The sequence below is a fragment of the Rhinolophus sinicus genome, linkage group LG04 (assembly GCF_036562045.2).
Source record: "Rhinolophus sinicus isolate RSC01 linkage group LG04, ASM3656204v1, whole genome shotgun sequence".
Taxonomy (NCBI): domain Eukaryota; kingdom Metazoa; phylum Chordata; class Mammalia; order Chiroptera; family Rhinolophidae; genus Rhinolophus; species Rhinolophus sinicus.
In genome coordinates this window covers 95,570,502-95,589,970 of record NC_133754.1, presented here as the reverse complement: position 1 = coordinate 95,589,970, position 19,469 = coordinate 95,570,502, and the positions used below count along the sequence as shown (strand labels likewise).

General features: G+C 41.1%; 1 protein-coding gene across 7 annotated transcripts in view; it reads right to left on the bottom strand.

The window, feature by feature from the left end:
- Positions 1-16,897: 16,897 nt before the first annotated feature.
- The window catches only part of STARD13 (StAR related lipid transfer domain containing 13), a 492,881-nt gene continuing 490,309 nt past the window's right edge, over positions 16,898-19,469 (bottom strand). For all 7 annotated transcript variants that reach the window (XM_074330029.1, XM_019736522.2, XM_019736521.2 and 4 more), the window contains one exon: positions 16,898-19,440. In XM_074330029.1, coding sequence (XP_074186130.1) covers positions 19,323-19,440 — 118 coding nt within the window. In that variant the 3' untranslated portion in view covers positions 16,898-19,322. The remainder of the gene's footprint in view (positions 19,441-19,469) is intronic.

Here is a 19,469-nt window from a genome sequence, read left to right as displayed (position 1 = left end):
TAGCTGAGCACCATTTAACCTTAAAGGGCAATTTAAGGTTATTTAAATTGTAATTTAAACAATTTAAATCTATAGAAGAGAGACAAAATCTCATTGTATTTGTGAAACCAATCTTATTACTCCAACCTGATTAAGCTACAACAGAAAGAGCAAGATGCAAAAAATTCTAAATGTGATATTAGCTACAATAATCTAGTAATATATTGGGTTGGTGCAAAAGTAATTGCGGTTTTTGCAATTATTTTTAACCATTTAAACCACAATTACTTTTGCACTAACCTAGTATTAACAGACTCACAAACTATGGCCAAGTAGAGATTATTACAGAAATGTAAGGTTGCATAGGTAATAGGGAATCAAATAACATAATTCATTATAACAACATATTAAAGCAGAAAAACAAACGAACATATCAATAGATGCTGCAAAGCCATTTTGATAAGCATTTAGCAGCTATTCTTAAAAACAACTTTAAGAAAACATGCAAGAGAGGCACATTTTTAAGTGTGAAAAAGACTACAAAACATAGGTAAACATTATTCGAAATAGGAAAACACTAAAATCACTGCAGTTATGACCAGCACGAGGTAAGATTGCTTGCTCTTGTCATTATTATTCAACATTGTCTTAGTCGTTCTAGTAAAGGTGCTAAGAAAAGACAGTAAAATAATTTGTATAAACATTGGAAAAGAAAGGATAAAACTCTTTCCATTGATGATATTATATTCCTGAAAATCCCAAGAGACTTAAGAAGAAAGTACTTGAATTAGTAAGATGGATAGATATAAAAACACGTAACACAATCAATAGCATGAAATCACCTAAGCATGAAAATAGGAAAAATTTGTAGTCGCAAAGAAATACTATGTGAAGAAAACTATAAAGCCCTGAAAACAAGACTCAAACAAGTGGAAAATCATACTAAGTTCTTAGATATGTACTTTCTTAGACATAAAGACTAAAAATAATGAAAATGTTAGATCTCCCCAAATTTACTATATACATGCATATATAATATTTATTTGTAACATTAATTATGATATATAGTGCAATTCCAATTAGAATTATAACATTTTTAAACAATAGAAAATGATCTTAAAGTTTATTTAGCCTAAGGATAAAATGCATTTAAAAAAAAAAACTAGTGAGTGCCAGTATTAAAACATACTATAGTACCACTATAATCAAATAAATAGGCCATTGGTTTTTGAAACAAATAAACATGCTAGAGGAAGTGAATGATTGAATGGGAAATCTAGATATAGCTTCCCAAATACACGTTAGTTTAATTTATGATGAAGTTGATATTTCAATGCAATGTGAGAAGGAAGGTGCTGGCTCCATTGACTATCCATCTGGAAGAAAATAAAAATGTACACTTCTCTCTCAGTATTTATATAAACAAACTCCAGATAACTGAAGACTTCATGTAAAGAATTAAATATAGAAATAAATCACAGATAAATAAATTACTTAAATATCAGAAGAAAATCTAGGAGCCTATACATACAATTTAGGTTTTGTGGAGGCTGTTCTTAACCCAAAGACAAAATAAAAACAAAAGCTATTGAAGACTTAAACAAGATCAAAGAGAACTTGTAGAGTTAAAAATATATTTGCGTCACAGATAACAGATAAAAGGTTAATATCTTTAAAATACCAAGAGTTCTTACTAATGGGTAACAAATAATAGAAAATAGATATGAATGAATAATTTACCCAAAAGCGAGTGAAGTGGCCATAAACATATGAACACTGAAAATCATTAATAACCAAAGAAATACAAATTAAAGTAACAACGCAATGTCCCTTTATACCCACGTAATTAACAAAAACACAATAGAATGGCAACACTGTTGCTCTCTTTAGAAGTAAGTATGAAGAGGTAAAGATGCCATCATACTTTACAGGTAATATGTGAATTGTTACAGCCATTTTTAAACTGCATCATGGCAATATCTTCCAAAAATAAAAATTCACATATACTTTGATCCACCAGTCTCATTCCTGGGATGTTTATTACAACATTACTCATACACTTAAAATTCTGAAACAAGGTGAGTCCCCATGAATAAAGGAATGGTTGAATCAATTTTTAAAATAAAAATTTTTTAATTTTTTTAAACATTATGCAGCCATGAAAAAGAATGAATTATAGCAAAATCAGTTGATTTGGTTAGGATTTCTATAAACTACTGAGTGATAAACTCTAGCTGCAAAGTATGACACTGCATTTCTGTAAATAATACTAATAAACAATGACACATTTATGTCATTTGTATATAATATATGTGAATGTGTGTATTTGTTTACAACACTAGTTGCTAACACAGGATACTTAGTGTGGTGAAGGAAAGAGGGAAGGAAGGAAGGAAGGAAGGAAGGAAGGAAGGAAGGAAGGAAGGAAGGAAGGAAGGAAGGAAGAAAAGAAGGGAGGAAGGAAGGAAGGAAGGAAGGAAGGAAGGAAGGAAGGAAGGAAGGAAGGAAGGGAGGGAGGGAGGAAGGAAGGAAGGAAGGAAAGAAAGAAGGGAATTATTTAAAAAGCCAGCATGATTCCCATTTACGTTGACTGTGGAATAATACAAAATAGAATAATGCTGGGCTACCAGTTGGAAAGCTTTCAGTCACTTTTTCACAAGACCTAACTTTTTTACCTTATTGTTCCTGTAGCTGCTATTCTGTTAGCAATTATGTTCCACTGGGCACAGTGGGGAGAGTTCTTTTCTGTCTTCCCAGCATATTAAATAACACAGGCGCTCCCTGTTCCTTCACTGCTCCATTTGTCAGGCTGTGTTCACGCCACAGAAAAAGAGAACACTTGCACAACCATTTTGCCATGTTTGACAGTTTAATGTACCTGCCAACTGCTGTACCAGTTCTATATCTTAACTATTTTAATTAAACGTAGAAATCTATAGAAGGGAACATCTGAATTGCTACATTTTTCTTCCTTCTTGGAGTTGCAGCACATTAGGAAGAGAAGCAGGAACCATTGTGCCTATAAAAGGCTTTGCAGAGAACCCTGGACATAGGGGATGCCAATAAAACCATGCAACCAAGGCTTCAAGGCCATCCACTCACTTGGGAAGTGAAATGAAGAGTGGCTGCAGCGGGGTGTTGCTGCCTCCCCAGACTGCTTCAAATGCAGTCCTGCCATGTAGTTACCCCACTGTCCCCCGAGTTTTTTCTTCCTGTTGTGTTATTCTGTCTTCTCTACAGCCATCAGTGGCCTGGTTTCCTTGACTTCCTTCCGTCTTTGAAGATTTACCATCTCTCCTTATTGATAGATCACATGGTTAGTTTAAACCCACTGTTATATTAACTAACCCTTAGAGCAAATGTATCTTTTCAATGACCCTCGACATAGAACTTTGAACAGAAATTCAGCCCTCTCAGACCTAAATGGATGGGACAGATACAGCCCAGACTGACTTGGGGTTCACTCTTTTTTCTTCATAAGGAAAGCTGCAGCTTTTCTTCTCTCACATCAAACTCATATCAACTTGCCCCTGGCCTGTCTCTACTGGAGCAGTCTGAGTATCCTGAGAGGAACTATTTTTGTGTGAGAAACAGAAAATATTTCATTGAATTACTTTGCGGAAAGGTGGCGGTTCAAGACGGAATATTTGAGAACAAAACCTTCATAGCTTATCCTCAAAAAAAAGAAAGAAAAACATGCTTTGGGGGGTTTCAGATTTCTCAGAAACTACACTTGACATGCTGCTAAGAACTGTTGTTTCTGTAGAGACGGCAATTATGGGAAACAATTCCTGGGAGAATAGCCACGTCAAACAATAATGATAAAAGGCTCCCTGGTGAATTTTGCCACTTTGCATGTCCCCCTCCTCAATGTAAGTTTCAGAGATGTTAAAATACCAGTGAGAGGAATAGCTACCACAATTTTAATTGGCATAATGATGCATTGAGCATCAGTTCTTTGAAAATAGATGGTTATGAAGGGGGCTCAGTATTCAGTCCTTAGTAGCCCTCAGATATTCACTCTTGAGAGCTCTTCCTTAATTTATGGGCTTTCGTTTTTGAGAATATCCAATCATGGGAATGTCCGATATGGTTAAAAAGAGTAATTGTTTAAAACTACTTGTGCCCTGCGAAGGCATTGCCTGATAACTCAGAGGGCATTTGCTCAGTGGCTCAGGGAGATGCAGAGTGGAGAGGAGTAGGGGTGGAAGGATGCTTTCTGTGAACTAGAAGCCCGATCTGAGGCTTTTTTCACTCATCCTTCTCCCCAGTTCCCTTCCCTCCCCATCTAGATCTGCTGCTCTGCTCTGAGAACCCAAACCAGCTTCCCACCCTGCAGGCACATTATCTCGCCATGAGCCTCCCTGTGTGGGAGCAAAATCTTACTCAGAAAATGGCTCAATGAGCACAAAACAGAATTAAGGAGATAGGGGAATGGGACACTTGTGGCCTCTGTCTCCTCAGAGGCCACTGACAGGAGAACCGGACTCTGGAAGCCCATTGTCTGGATTCTCTCTTTCCCAGGTGGGCCTTGGGAGGACGTTTCCAGGGTTCACCTCTGAGATTTCATTTCTTGTGGTTCCAACACTGACAACTGCACATCTGGGCAGAACATTCTTTCTGGTTTCATAGAACCAGCTTCCTTTGAACTGGGAGCCGTTTTGTCATTTTAAGGTGATTATCCTTTTCTGTTTGACCCCTGGGTATGCCTCTCAAAGGTTACCCCCTTGCATGCCTAAGTCTGAGGGGTTGCACAGTACAGACTCTGTCTCCCCCAGTACCGGCCAGTGTCTCCAGCTGGGAAGGAATGCATTTGCCTTTCTTTTCTCCTGTTCTCCTCCTATTGTTTAGGAGGTCCCACTGAAGGTATGTTCATTTAGGACATTTCTCTTACTCACTCATAGGGTGGAATCTGAAAAAGGAAGAGAGAACACAAGGAAGCATAAGGCATAGCCCAAAGAGGGTCTAGGGAGCAAGTACAGAAATGCTTTCCATCTCAGCCTCTTCAAGTGCAAGAGCAAGTGAGAGTTTACAGTTGTTTGTACCTTGTTTTGGGCGTGGTTCAGTTCCTGTTTCCAACTCTTCTGGTTGTTTCAACTGTGGATTTGAAATAAGCAATGATAGCAGAGACAGTGTAAAGGGGAAGAGCCAGAACTTAAGTAAATTGAATTCTATCATTTCATGAGATCACTTACAACTTCTATTTTTGCTTCAAGTTTAAAACAGTGAACAATATTTAAAACTGTGAGGATGTCATACCCACTAAGATGGCTGTAATCCAAAAGGTGGATTATAACAAGTGTTGACGAGAATGTGGAGAAACTTGAATTCTCATGCATTGCTGTTTGTAGGGTAAAACGATGCAGCCCCTCAGAGATTAGTTTGGCAGTTCCTTAAAAAGTTAAAGCAAAATATACCATATGGTCCAGCAACTCCACTTCTAGGTATACGAGGTCTGAAAATTAAGTTTGCAAACTCATCCTAGAAAAAGTGCTACATACCTCATTGCTGAATATCACTAGGGTCACCTTCGAAGTACTCCCCTTGGCAAGCTATGCACAGTCCACCCTTCAAAGCAATTTTGGAACTCTTTTTCTGGAATGGCCATCAGAGCCGTCGTTATATTACCCTTGATGTCCTGAATGTCATCAAAATGTCTTCCTTTCAATATTTCCTTTATCTTCGGGTAAAGAAAGAAGTCATTGGGGACCAGACCAGGTGAGTAGGGAGGGTGTTCCAATACAGTTATTTGTTTACTGGCTAAGAACTCCCTCACAGACAGTGCCGGGTGAGCTGGTGCATTGTCGTGATGCAAGAGCCATGAATTGTTGGCGAAAAGTTCAGGTCGTCTAACTTTATCATGCAGCCTTTTCAGCACTTCCAAATGGTAAACTTGGTTAACTGCTTGTCCAGTTGGTACAAATTCATAATGAATAATCCCTCTGATATCAAAAGAAGTTAGTAGCATTGTTGCAAGAAGTTCACGAACTTAATTGTCTGACCTCGTATATCCAAGAGAAATGGAAACCTACCCTTAGAATCACTCTTTTATTTCTACCACATTCTGTTCCTTAGAAACCAATCACTAAATACAGCCCATATTCAAGGAGAGGAGAATTAAGCTCTACCTCGTGAAGAGCATCAGATAATTTGTGGACATATTTCAAAACTACCCTCTAAGTCAGGTTTTGTTCTATATTTTTTCAGGAGGTAGATGTTTATATTTGGAAAGGTGAGGATGCGATAAGGAAGAAGTAATTTTGCTTTCTTTTTGTCTTCTATTGACATTATGCCATCCCTGTCAAGCAGAGACCTATCACTTCCTTCTCCTGCTCCTTGCACTAAATATACTATTAAAAGCATTGTATTATTTATTTATTTATTTATTTATTTATTTATTTATTTATTTATTTATTTATTTTTGCTGTCCTCTATACATTTTGAAAATTTCAGTACATTCTGGGCTTCAAACTTCCAGACACTACTCTTAGGGGTTATGTCCATATTTTGCATCTGTTCTTGATATTTTATGTTTATTGATAATTATTAATGCCATTAGATATTATTATTGAAATCCTGACCACCTTTTATTCATCCTTCCCACTGGGCTCTGAAGGCTCCCTGTGCACGGGAGCTATAGCAGAAGGGAATGAAAAGACAGCTTTTCTAATAGCGGTGCAAGTGTGTGAGGACTGGAGGAGAGGTGAGGGCTCCCATTGGCCTCTGAATCTACACCTTAGGACTAGCGCGTCCCAGCATGCCCAGGGGCCTGGTGGGAGAGCCGTCAGTGTGTCAGGCTCTCCTTACGGGCCCAGCTGTGTGTTCAGAGGGGTGAGCACACTTGATGTGCACCACCTGGGGATGCTGTGACCACATGTGTCCAAGCTACATCACGGACCTCGGCGAATCACATTGGCATCGCCCCTCCCCCAGCAAGTGCTGTGAAGGGCTGGACGGGAGTTGCCTGGCTGGAGAAGGAGCAGACACTATGTGTCCCTCACGCACTCCATGGCCTTTTGAAAACCCTCACCAGAGAGCCTGTGCAGCCTCACTGTCTTTAGTATCTTCTTCGCTATGGACATTATTTGCAATCATATTCAAAATGTCTCTCTTTCGAAGAGCCACTCAGCCAACTCCTGGCCCGAGTCTTCTCACAGCCAGTGTGGCCGATGTCCACACTGGTCATTGGTTCCATCATCCCGTCATGGGGAACCGTTTACCTCAATAAGGGGAGCAGCAGAGCAAAGATCAGATTGTCTGGGTTTCAGTCCTGCTGGGTAATTTAAAGAAAGTCTCTTGCCTTTCTGTGCCTAAACTTATTCTTCTGAAAAGTAGAAACAATAGTACCTATTTCATTGGGCTGTTGTGAGGCACAATAGATAAGTTACTGTGTTTCCCCGAAAATAAGACCTAGCCAGACAATCAGCTCTAATGCGTTTTTTGGAGCAAAAATTAATATAAGACCTGGTCTTACTTCACTATAATATAAGACTGGGTCTATAATATAATGTAATGTAATGTAATGTAATGTAATGTAATGTAATGTAATACAATACAATACAATACAATACAATACAATACAATACAATACAATACAATACAACACAATACAATACAATACAATATAAGAGACAGGGTCTTATATTAATTTTTGTCCGGCTAGGTCTTATTTTCAGGGAAACATGGTGTATATCCATATATCCGGATATGGGAGTGTGTACGAAGACTCCTTGGACCACAGCAGGACCTCAGTGCATGCAGATGCTCATGCTGTGCTCTCACTTTTTCCTTAATGGGAAGTTTATTCCATGTATGGTCATGGTGATCTGAGGCAGGAAGGTAAAGAGCACACGGCACATAGGGCATCGGAAACTTACCGTGGCATTTGTACTTCTAGGTCTGAAGTACTGGTTCACTGTGGTTCCTCCTCATTAGGCTTCAAAATTCCACTTGGAGAATGTTCTGGCAAATGGCCTTGCCTGTTGTGGCTTGATGGGAATCTTCTTTTTGTCCAGCAGGGTTCAAGGACCCCTCTGCCCTGGGTCCCTCTTCTGGGCCATGGTTTAGTGGCCTTAGCCCTGTCCTGGGAAAGACAGCTGCTGAGATTTTCTTCCTTATTTGAATGGCTCATGATGTCACCTTGAGCAATCTACTTCCAATCTCTCCTAACATCTTGACACCGGAATGTGGGAACACGAGGAGCTGCTCATTGTACCATGGCAAATTCTTGCACAAAAATTACAAAGTGTTCTTCTGTCATCTCAGAGAAAGACTGCCCAACTCTCATCCTTATTCAGTTCCATGAAGTGGCAGCTATTGCTGTGTGTTCAATTGTTTAAAATTCCTTCATTTACTGTCAAAGAATGCTGCTTGATGTCTGCTTTGCAATCATCTGCATTCTAAACCACTCCCCTAGGGGAGTGGGGCTCCGTTCAACATGAATTTTGAGATTTACGAGTAAGGTTGGGATGGCCGCATAGCCTTCTGCGCAGTGAGCAATGCAGCCAAACAACTTCCACTGAGCCAGCGATGGTTTTTATGCTACATACATACACCACTGGCTTTATACTGGAACCACTGCAGACTGGTAGAAAACTAAGAAGAAATTTGCTCTCCTTTGCCACTTCCAGGATTCTTTTGAGGTGAACATTGTGTTACCTGCAGTTCTAGAAAAGAAGCAGTTTTAGGGCATATGTTCCTATTGCATAACATCCCAGAGGGCGACTCCTGCAGGTCCCAGAGATGGATGGTGTCACCACCACCACCACCCCACCCACAGTGGCTGCTCCTTAGAGAGCATATTTAATTTCAGACAACTGGGTAGCTTTATTTCTCCGAAACAAGTGGCACTGTCCATCTTCATGGGAGATAGCACACTCTATCTGTGGCTCAAACGGGGTTAACAGTTACACCTGTTTTCTTTTTGTTTTCCCCTGTAGATGAGGAAGCAACAGAGAAACTGTAGGGCTATGAGGAAAACCAATAAATATCCCCAAATCCAGTCATCTTATTTTGGGGCCCAATGCTCCCCAGGTTGGCACCTCCTCAACTCTTGTCCACTTGGGAATCCTACCTCCTGTTACCCTGCCAGCCGGGGAAAGGCAGGGTCCCTTTTCCCTTGGCCGTCACCTCTGGATGTGGTTTGTTCCCTTGGGTCTTCCTTGGCCAAAAAGTTCCTGACAAAACCACCTTGGGATGTTTTTCTCAAAATTCTTGATGGGCTTGGGAAACCAAATGCATCTGAAATTCTCAGAAGGAAAGATGAGATTTAGATCGCTTTGAAGTGGTGGAAGGGGAAAGAGAGGAGGCTGCTGAGAAGAGTCCTTCTGAATCCAAGCAGAGCTCCCATTGCCTGGACTGACCAGGAGAGGTGCTGTCCCAGGAAAGTAGGGACTGTCCAGGGGACGACCCGTCTGCCCACCCCAGTCATTCTAGCACAAGATCAGCCTGACTTTCAGGTTTAGGCTTTACTATGTGGTACAATTTCAAGCTCTTTCTTAATCCAAAAATAGCTCCCACCTACCTGCTCTTGCCTGAAATCCTTGTCACCTGAAACAAAGCCTCTGATTCCCAATAAAGAGATAAAAGGCTTAATTATGCAAATCTATAGTGGAGTAGCTCTGTCTGAAACTCATTCATATTAAAATGTCATCAATCAGCTTTTCAGCAGGTGGGTTACCTGATACCTGTGAACAAGGGAAAGGTACTCTGTACCAGGTGGTACTAACTAGAGACCTGCTAAGCCTTGGTGCTAGGACAGGGACGTGGACAGGGAAGAGAGGACAGGGAGCCCCGTTCCAGGGCTGGCTGCCAGCTGGCATTTCAGCTGTGCCTACAGGAAATGGCATGGTGGTGTTTCCTAGGAGATAAGCCAGATTTAGGGCACATCCATTGTGTAATTATCTTCTGGGGTCACATAACGGGGATTGAGCCACACCCATTAATGTGTAGATGACAGTGGATCTCCTGACGAGGTGCATTCCTCTCACCAGTCAGAGCAGTGTTCATCATGTTATGAAGACTGGGGCCTTGGGCCTTGGAGTGAGGTGGGCTTGGGGTCTGTCAGGCCCTTTGCTGCAGATGAAAATGTTCGCTTATGCCCGGAGTGGAAGCTGAGGTGACAGGGACAGGCTGGAGAAGAAGAGAGGCCACTTGTAGTTGCAGCTTTAAGTTACACTTCTTGTACTTCTTTTTTCCCCAGCGTATTGATTGGTCCAGCTGCTTGCCTCATGAAAGCCGAAACTTGAGAGGTAATGTTGGTGGAAAGAAAAGCAGGTTTATTCAGAATGTTGGCATTCTGGGAGGATGGCAGGCCCCTGTCCAAAGACTATCTCCCCACTCCCAGCATGGCCAAAAGGTTTTATAGGCATGGAAGGAGAGGCAGAACAAAGGAAAGAGGAAGTTGATTGGGCAATTCCAGGAAAAAGGTGCTTTACAGAGGCTGGTTTGTTTGAGGGATTGGAGCCTGGTATGCATATGGTCTGAAGTAAATAAAACCATTGAAATGTATGCATAGCAAATGTATGGTAAACAAGAATCATTAAGGTTTGGTGGGAAAGAAGGGAAGCGAACTTTCAAAAAATCTCAAGCTAAACTACACTGTTAAATGGAATTACACTAGAGGTTTAAATCTCAAAATAGAAGATGCAGAGTCACCGTTCCACTAGTACAAGTGATAGCCCCGTGTCAGGTGTGCTGTGGGGGTACAGAGGAGAACTTGGGCCAGGTGCATAAGGAGGCATCAAGGGAAGAACAGGGTCTTCCCCCTGAGGACCCCCAGTATCAGTGTGATGTGTGGAGCCCAGCCGTGAGCTGACAGGGTTATTGTCAGCACCGGGTGTGTGGGGAAGTGATGAGGCCGTCAAAGCTGAAGAGTCAGCACCCCAGAGACACTGGTCTTGAGAACTCCCCGAAGTGTCTGGGGTCAGCTGGAGATCAGAACAAATCTTTCCCTTATCCACGATAGCCATCAACCATGATGAGGAAGTGAAAGGATACTAAATACCTCCTTACATTAGACCAGTCACTCACACCTGCGCAGGACAGCCTACAATGACCTTGATCATTTAGACAGGAGTAAACATGGCAGTCTGACACACTCGGGTCTCTAATATCTGTGCATCACCTGACAGCCCTACATGCGTACTGGCCTGGAAGATGCAGCCATCAGATAGCAGCAAGTGCAATTCTCAGAGGATTCATTTGTCTCGTGTTGCTGTGCTTTTCTTTATCTTCACAAGGAATAGGTCTCAGCAAACTGGTTCATTGATCATTTCCACCACTGTAATTTTGGCAACTCCAGTGGAGCAGGAGGGAAAAATGTTCAGACAGACTGTCATTTTGAATAGTTCTCCACCCCAGGCCCTCAGTGAGGTTTTTCCTGATCATTTAATCTATCTCCTTCCTCTGTTTTATTTTTCTCTGTAGGGCTAACCTGGTCAATTATTTATCGCGTTTCTTGGCTGTTTTCTCCACTGGGCCATACGCCCCAGGAAGACAAGGATGTTTGTCTATTTTATTCACTGATTTTATTCATTGTTTTATTTACTAAAAGCCTAGAATAGTTTCTGGGCCATAATGGATACTCCATATGATACGGGAGAGCCCCCACCCCCACCCCGCTCCCCACTATAGGAATTTTAAGTCTTCTTTTCTCTAGCTTCTTAGCTCCCTAGTTCCTGATCTTACTCATCTTTCAAATCAGCTTTTTAATCTTAAACAGAAGATTGTTCCTAGCCTGAATCATAGGAAATCCCCTGCCCCTTGTTCCAGGCCATTCCAGGCCCAGCTCCTGAGTGAACATCACCACCTGAATGACTGGATTAACCAGAGGAAAAGGCCACAAGCTCCACGAAATTCAACAGAATTTCTATCACACAGCCAGCTTGTATTGATGGCTTTGGGTCCTGCTTCTTGGGCCAACACTTTTAAATCTGTTTAACCAAAATCTATCTCTCCTCATCTAGGGGCCGATGGGATACAAATGATGCCCCAGCAAGACTTCCAGTACATCCCATCCAAAGTGGTCAACACGGTCTTCCGGGCGGATCTCGAGACCCCTTCCCCTCATCTAAGATCAGACAGGGCGAGAGTCCCATGAATCCCAATATGCAGGGACAACGGCCACATTCAGCAGGAAGCAGGTTCAGAAGAAGAGACCTCCTGTTCCTCAACTTCCCAGATTCATAGGGGTCACACTTCTCAAAGGAAAATGAGGCAGGCAGATAGGAATGGGGTCTCTAAACATTCCTGCACATTCGACATGATCTACGGAAAGCGACCACCCAGAAGACCTCCCCTCCACACCCAAATCTTTCCCTTATCCACAATAGCCATCAACCACGATGAGGAAGCGGAAGGATACTAAATACCTAATTACATTAGACCAGTCACTCACACCTGCGCAGGAGAGCCTACAATGACCTTCACCTCACCTTAGCCTCATTATATCATCATTGTAACATCGTACATATGCCCCGAAGTTCATTAATATCATTATAACAGACTGAATTCTGGGAAAGAACATGTGTAGTCTAAAAAGATGAGGTAATAGCCTCCTATCAATCACAGGTGCCAATCAAGTGACCCCACACCTAGAGAAGAGTAGCCTCTTCTAGAAGAGAAGGAAATAAAAACTCCAAGTCCTTGCCAGTCGGCGCCTTTTGAGCCACCCTTTTGCTCAGGCCCACTCCTGTCTCTTTGGAGCATGTTTTCGCTTCTAATAAGCTGCACTTTCACTGCTATATTTCTGTATCTCATTCAATTCTTTGCTTGAGACGCCAAGAACCTGGACACTGTGCTGAGAAGGGCCTGCTCTCCGGTAACACATATTTGTCGAATGAATGAACTAATCAAACTGTCCTATTTACAGATATCCAGCATTTGCTACTTTCAGAAACAGTCACATTTAACTTCTTGGAAGACCAGCTAATTCTCCATTCTTTGCACTATTAGAGAGCTAAAGTAATCAAAACACAAAAAGTAAGTTATCTCATTAGTGTTGTAACACTTTACACAGTGTCTCTAAGTTATGACTTTCATTTCTATGCCGTTTTCATATGCCCAGTTCATTTTAGCAAATACTTATAGAATGATGTAGCAGACAATGTCCTAGGAGATGGAGTTTCAAAGTTAATAAGATGGTCCATGCCCTTAAGAGCTTATAGTCCAATGAGAGAGTTAGTTAGATATATTGCCAAATAACAAAATGAGATGTGATTCATACAATAGAAGAAATGCATAAGGAAACAGGTGGATTTGAGAGGAGGGGTCAGGAAAGTCCATGGAAATATTAGAAACTGTCTATCATGTGACCAACAAGATGGGGAAAGGTCAGAGCAAAGTCACAGAGATGTGAAATGGTGGTTTGGTGTCAGTGGACCACTAAGTGTATGGTCAGGAGACGTAGAAATGACACACTAAAGTGAACTCATAAACATACCTCTAGCTTTGGGCACTGGTCACTCTCACGAGTTTCATATCTGTATGTCTAATGGGGAGCAGGACATCTCCACCTGGATGACTCACACCCAATGCAAGTACTACAGGATTGTTACAGGGTCTCATTTCTTCTTGCCAATACAGTGAAGAATCAAAGGTCAGCAAACTGATTAACATGCAAGCAGGGTTTGTTAGCGATACATCCTCAAGGAAGAGAATGGGCCTAGCCAAGGTGGGAGAGGCTTCCGGTCCCCTTGTCCTGAGAACTTAAATAGTTTGCCGGGTGGGGTGAGGGAGTTACATGTTGATTTGGTGGGGAAAGGTGGTGCATGCTCTTCCACAGGAAGGTGTGACCTCCTAAGATAGTTGGAGGTCTGTGGACTCAGATCCATATCTTGCTCCAGACCATCTCTCAGTCATCTGTTGTTGTAAAAACAGGTATGTGGTTGGAGACATTTAATCAAAGTTATTTATGAGTTTTTTCTGTAGGCACTATGGACCCCCTCCCACCCTGCCCTCCTCTCCTACATTTCTAACTTCTACCTAACAGGATCAAAGCCCAAGTGATCAGCCCTTTCAACATCGTTCCTTCCCTGCCCTGCTGCCCATCTGAAACCTGTTCTTCCTTCTTTTTTCCCCGTATAAATTAAAGGACTCAGCACACACAATTTTTTCAAGCTGGAAAACTGAGTCATCTTAAGATAATTCCATTTGCCCACCTTTCCACAACCAGCTAATACACAAATCTTATTAATTCTAGCTCAGAAATATGTTTAAAAATCTCTCTACTTCTTTCCCCACAAATGTATTCCACCTGGACTATTACAACAACTTTCTTCTATCACTCTGCCCTTCATCATGCCAATCCATCCAGAATTCAGCTGCTAGTCATTCTAATAGCTGTTATCCTCCAGAACCATCTCTTTAACACGCATTGTGTCCTGGGCTAATCAGAAAAGTATAGACTCTAGTTTAACCCACAGGAGGAATCTTAGCCATGCTTGAGTTATGGAAGGAGGAAAAATGTCAGCTCAAGCTCAACTTATACAAATTAGAGACATCTGCTCTCAGTGAGCAAGTGGTCCAGATTCAGAGTTCTCTCATCACCTAGGCCAGCCTGCCTCCTGTGACAAGCCATGGCATTATAATGAGAGGGGGAGGAGTGAGTCCATCAATCCAGCCTTCCTGCTGATTTGGAGTTTGTCTTTGGAGATCTCACCCATAACCTCATCTTACCAGCTCTTGGCATCATGGGTCCATACAGCAGCCAGACTGACCTGGAGTGCCCTGGGTCTTTGTATTAAGTAGGTCTTATGTTGGTTTGAAAGTGTCTTCTCTGCGGTTGGCCAGAAAAATGCCGAATTTACATAAATATTGCACATGAAATAGGGAATGGGAGAAAGCAACATGCTCTAGAATGAAAGGAAAGGCAGGTTATTATGGATTAGTATCAGCTCAGGAAGGCCAGTGGTGTCAATGGTTTTATTTACTTTTGTCTATGTAGAAACCAAAGGGGAGAGGATTACTGGCAAAGATAAGGGTATCTTCATATCCCTGCTCCTGCACACATGGGCTTCAGAATACAGCAATTCTGTTTTAGCCCATTTTAAGTGTCTACATCAAAACAAATGTGATTTCAGTTCTTCACTTTTTGGCTCTGATTTGCTTATTAGGTCCAAAGTCCCGTTTGCAGCTTAAAAATTCCCGGCTTGTGACAATCTAGCCTTATCTGGAAGATGTTAAAGTAATATTGATACTGCATGATAAAGCTATGGAAAAGATGGAAAGCTGCTAAATTTGTGGATTTGAGATAACAATGGATATAAAAAAAAGTATGATTAAAAAATAAAACAAAACATTGTAGTGAAGCTTAAAGCCAAAGAAATTTAAAGTCCCATTACCCAGGGTCAGGAAAACATTAAGCCCTTCTTGACTGTTGTTTAATTATAAAGAAATACTTCAGAGAATTAACTATCTGTAAGAAATATATATTAAGTAAAGTATCTTTAAACAGAAACACACATAAAACAAAGGTATATATTGATTAGTTGATGAACACGTTGTGCGTAAAAGCTCGTAGGAACCTAGTCCTATATTTCCACTAGGAGCACTGCTTCAGTATTTGCTAATTCAGTGTCCATTGTGACTTCATAGAATGTCACTACCATGGATAATGAGAAGCTGCTGGGTATCATCGTTTCTGCTCCACACACATTGTGTCTTCACATCAGCACCTCTGTCTGCCAGGTGTCCTGCCCCTATTTGGCATTCAGTGAACATGTTCCATGTGAACAAATGTCTTATGCAGGGGCTTCAGAAAAACGACTATTTGGGATTCTGAGCCTCAGCTGTGCACACTGTGGACGTGGGTAGGAGGCTCCTAGGTGGCCTGTTGGGTGGGATCGTGAGGATGGAAGCAAACTGTCTTTAGAACAATGTGCAAAGGATATAGTCCGTCTAAGGTATGCCAAAAGTCACACTCTGTCAGTTGTTCACACTGCATGGCTTTGCAACATTCAAGTGCAGGTATTTAGTTTCTTAACCCCTTGTGCAGTCAGGACACTGATTTGGCCTTTGTGTCAGCATGTGATGCTCCACATGGCTGGGGTCTATTTCACCCCATCACATTATCTCCCTGAGAAAAGTCATATGACCAGTTTTTCTGTGGCCAAATACCAAAAGACAGAAGTAGAACAGTTTCATACTAAGTGTCACATAGTACCCTCCGAATCAAGTTTGAATCATATGATCCAGGGTCCTAGGATAAAATCTGTAGCCAGAGGCCCCTGGAGTGACTACCATATTTTCTTCTTTCATAGACAAGAAAAAGTGGCAACTGAAATTCCTCCTTTGCCTGTGGAAGCAAAACTTACAAGTAATGGGAGAGGGTGTGGGGGAGGTGAGCAGAGAGCAGTTTGGATCAGTTGTGTGGAGGCATATTTGGTGCCTGATGCTGCTTTTCCAGCCTGCAGCTGAGAACGTTTAGGGCTCCTGCCTTGCTTAATTAGGGGCTACCTTTGTTGTCTTTTAGAAGCAAAGCACAAAACAAGTACAAGGGAGGCAGAAGGCTCAGAGTCTGATGCGGCTACTCGTCATGGTCTAGGGGGTCCAGCCATAAGTCACTTCACCAAGTCTCAATTTCTTGTCCACTCCATGAAAATGAAACATAACTAGAGTTCACTGACTCTGATAAAAGCAGTGTACATGTGTTTATATACCTTCCAAATTTAAAAACAATAAATTGTAAAACAAATCCCTACCTGTCACTTGAAATCCTTAGACACAGATTAAGGCACCCTGGCTGTTAGTGAATGTCTGTTGCTAACAATATCCTTATATTTGGGAGAGGTACTGACTATAGTACAGAGGTCAAGCTCATGGCCAGCTGTCTTAGAGAGAAATCTTCCTCATGAAGTAGGATGTCCGCTGCAGGATGAAGCAGGAAAATCAACGTGCGCTTTATAGAAAATAGGAAATATTTAATGTATATAAATTTCTTTGCCTTGGCAATTATTTATTTACAATTGATGATTGATACCAACAATTGAGGTAAAAATATACATGAGGTATAAATATAATATTTAAATGCAATATCATATTTTATTTCCATTGGCAAGATAACAATGAATAAGATACTATGGTATTTGACCAACAAGCTTGATGCATCTTCCCCCTCCTTTTTCTTTCTTTTTTCTTTTTTAGATTCACTGTGTTGTTATGCAGCAGTGATGTGATTAGTATGTGAGTTAAATTTAAAATGTCAGGTGATTTGAAGAGAAGGGGAGCCGGAAATACAATCATATTTGTCTTTATTCTGTTATAAGTACCCTCTAGGTCCTTGCTTCTCAGAGTGTGGTCTTTGGGTCAGCAGCCTGGGCATCCCCAAGGCCCGTTAGAAATGCAGAATCTCAGGCCCAGACTGCCTGGATCAGAATCTGGATCTGAACTAGATCTCCAGGTGACCTGAGTGCACGCTGAACTTGGTGATACGATAACCTTCGTCCTTGTGTGCCTGCCATAGTTCCCAAACACATCGGGTCCCATCTCTGGAGGAGGACCCACGCTAAGCTAGATTAAACATCATTAATGATCTCATCTATGCACATTAAAGTCACCCAGCACATATGTTAAAACTACGATGTGTGGCAGAAGTGGATTTTCCTCAAGAGCATTGCCCAAGTGGAAAATTATGGCTTTGCTGCCACCTTCTAAGGTAGGCAAGGGAACAAAAAATTCCTAGGTCATAATTCAAACAGTATAATTTTCCTTGCACCATACCAAACTCGTAGATAGCATTTTTATTCCTCTCAGTAAAAGAATTGCACATTGCTGATAATAGAAAACGTTACATAAATGCATACAATACAAAAACAAGGGAAAACACTCATTTAAGATTTTGTTTTTCCTCCCATACCAGTTGCTAAATTATGATACCAATCTTTCATGGATTACCAGAGAAAATCTCTCCCCCTGAAACCAAACAATAAATTATCTTTCTCTCTATAGTTGTTGAATTACAATTAGAAAAAAATTTAAATCCATTAACAATTGATTAAGGAAAGTCAATTTGCTTAGTCTATACAATAATAAATAGGGTTGGGTCAAATGCATAGGTAGCTTGACCGGAAAATGAAGAAACACATATTTAACAAACCTGTTTATATTTTCTAAAATTAATTGAAGAACATGGTTTTGTTCTCATGATTAGTTTAAAACCTTATCTTTCAGGTTGCAAAACTTGGATGAATTATATCTTGAGAGCATCATACACAGCAAAATAAGAATTCCCTGAAGCTGTAATGGTCTAAGACTCTTAGATGACCATCCTCTCCCTTTGTCTGGTGTCCAGAGTTAAATTCAGTGCAATACATTGGTAAGAAAATGCCAATTAACTGTGACCAAATGGGCCACTGGTCAAACAGAATGACATTTAAGAACATTATGAAATGCATCTATGAAAACGTGATAAGACACAGAGGCTCCCTTTGGCTATGAATATGCAAAGGCTGTTATAGTCAGCTCTAATCAGCAGGGAAATAGAGGTTCTGTTTCAGTCACTCTTGCTGACTCCAGTGGTCCCTGGGAATGTGACATTTCACTGAAGCCGCACCTGGCCCTGCCTGGTGGCAACTGTTAATCTAGCCTTAAATTTGGTAGCGATTTCTCACCCACCTTTTTGCTTTAAAGAGGAGTAAATATTCTTTTTCTCTTTTTATCTAACACTCTGCTCTTGGTTTTTTGAATAACAAAAACAAAGTGACAACACATAAGAATACCTTTTAATGTTGTTTTCCTTAGGTTAGCTAATCTTTGGTTAAATACCAGGGCAGACTGACAGACTAGAAATTCTCACACCACCTTGGTGTTAGCAGCTGCTTCTGCTCAGTTTCCAGGACGGTGGGGTCCAGAGCAAGACGGAAAGAACCACATAAGGAAGGGACTCACCGAGTCAGATGCGTTCCTTTTCAAAATACGCAATTATATATAAAATATCAATTTTACATATATACAGTAAAGGTAAAGATATACACACATATGTACATATGCTATACATACATTTATTTACAGTTAAGAACATGCTTCTTAGAAGCCTTTAAATAGCAAATTAGGCAATGCACAAGGAATAATCCATTTAATTTTAATAACACAGATAAATGTTCTGATTTTTAAAAATATTATATTAGTAGGATATAGCCATCTCCAGGAAGGCTAGGAAAGTTCTCAGAAATTCTTGCATGTCCAACATTCCGACTTCTCAGTGTTTTCATTTTAAGCATAAGCCATCTCAATCAGCTTCTCTCTCTCTCTCTCTCTCTCTCTCTCTCTCTCTCACGGGCACACTGTCCCACAAGTGTTTGCTTTCACTTCCTCTTCCCTGAGTTTGATGTCACACTGGGGAAAACTCAGATTTTAGTTTCTGGACCCTCAGCAATGAGGGGCTGAAAAGAGTTTCTAATCCTGGCGACTTCCGCTGCACACAGATGTCCAAAGCCTTTATTGTACCATTCTGGGGAGTGACCTCTGTGGGGACAAAAATCAGAAAAGAAGTG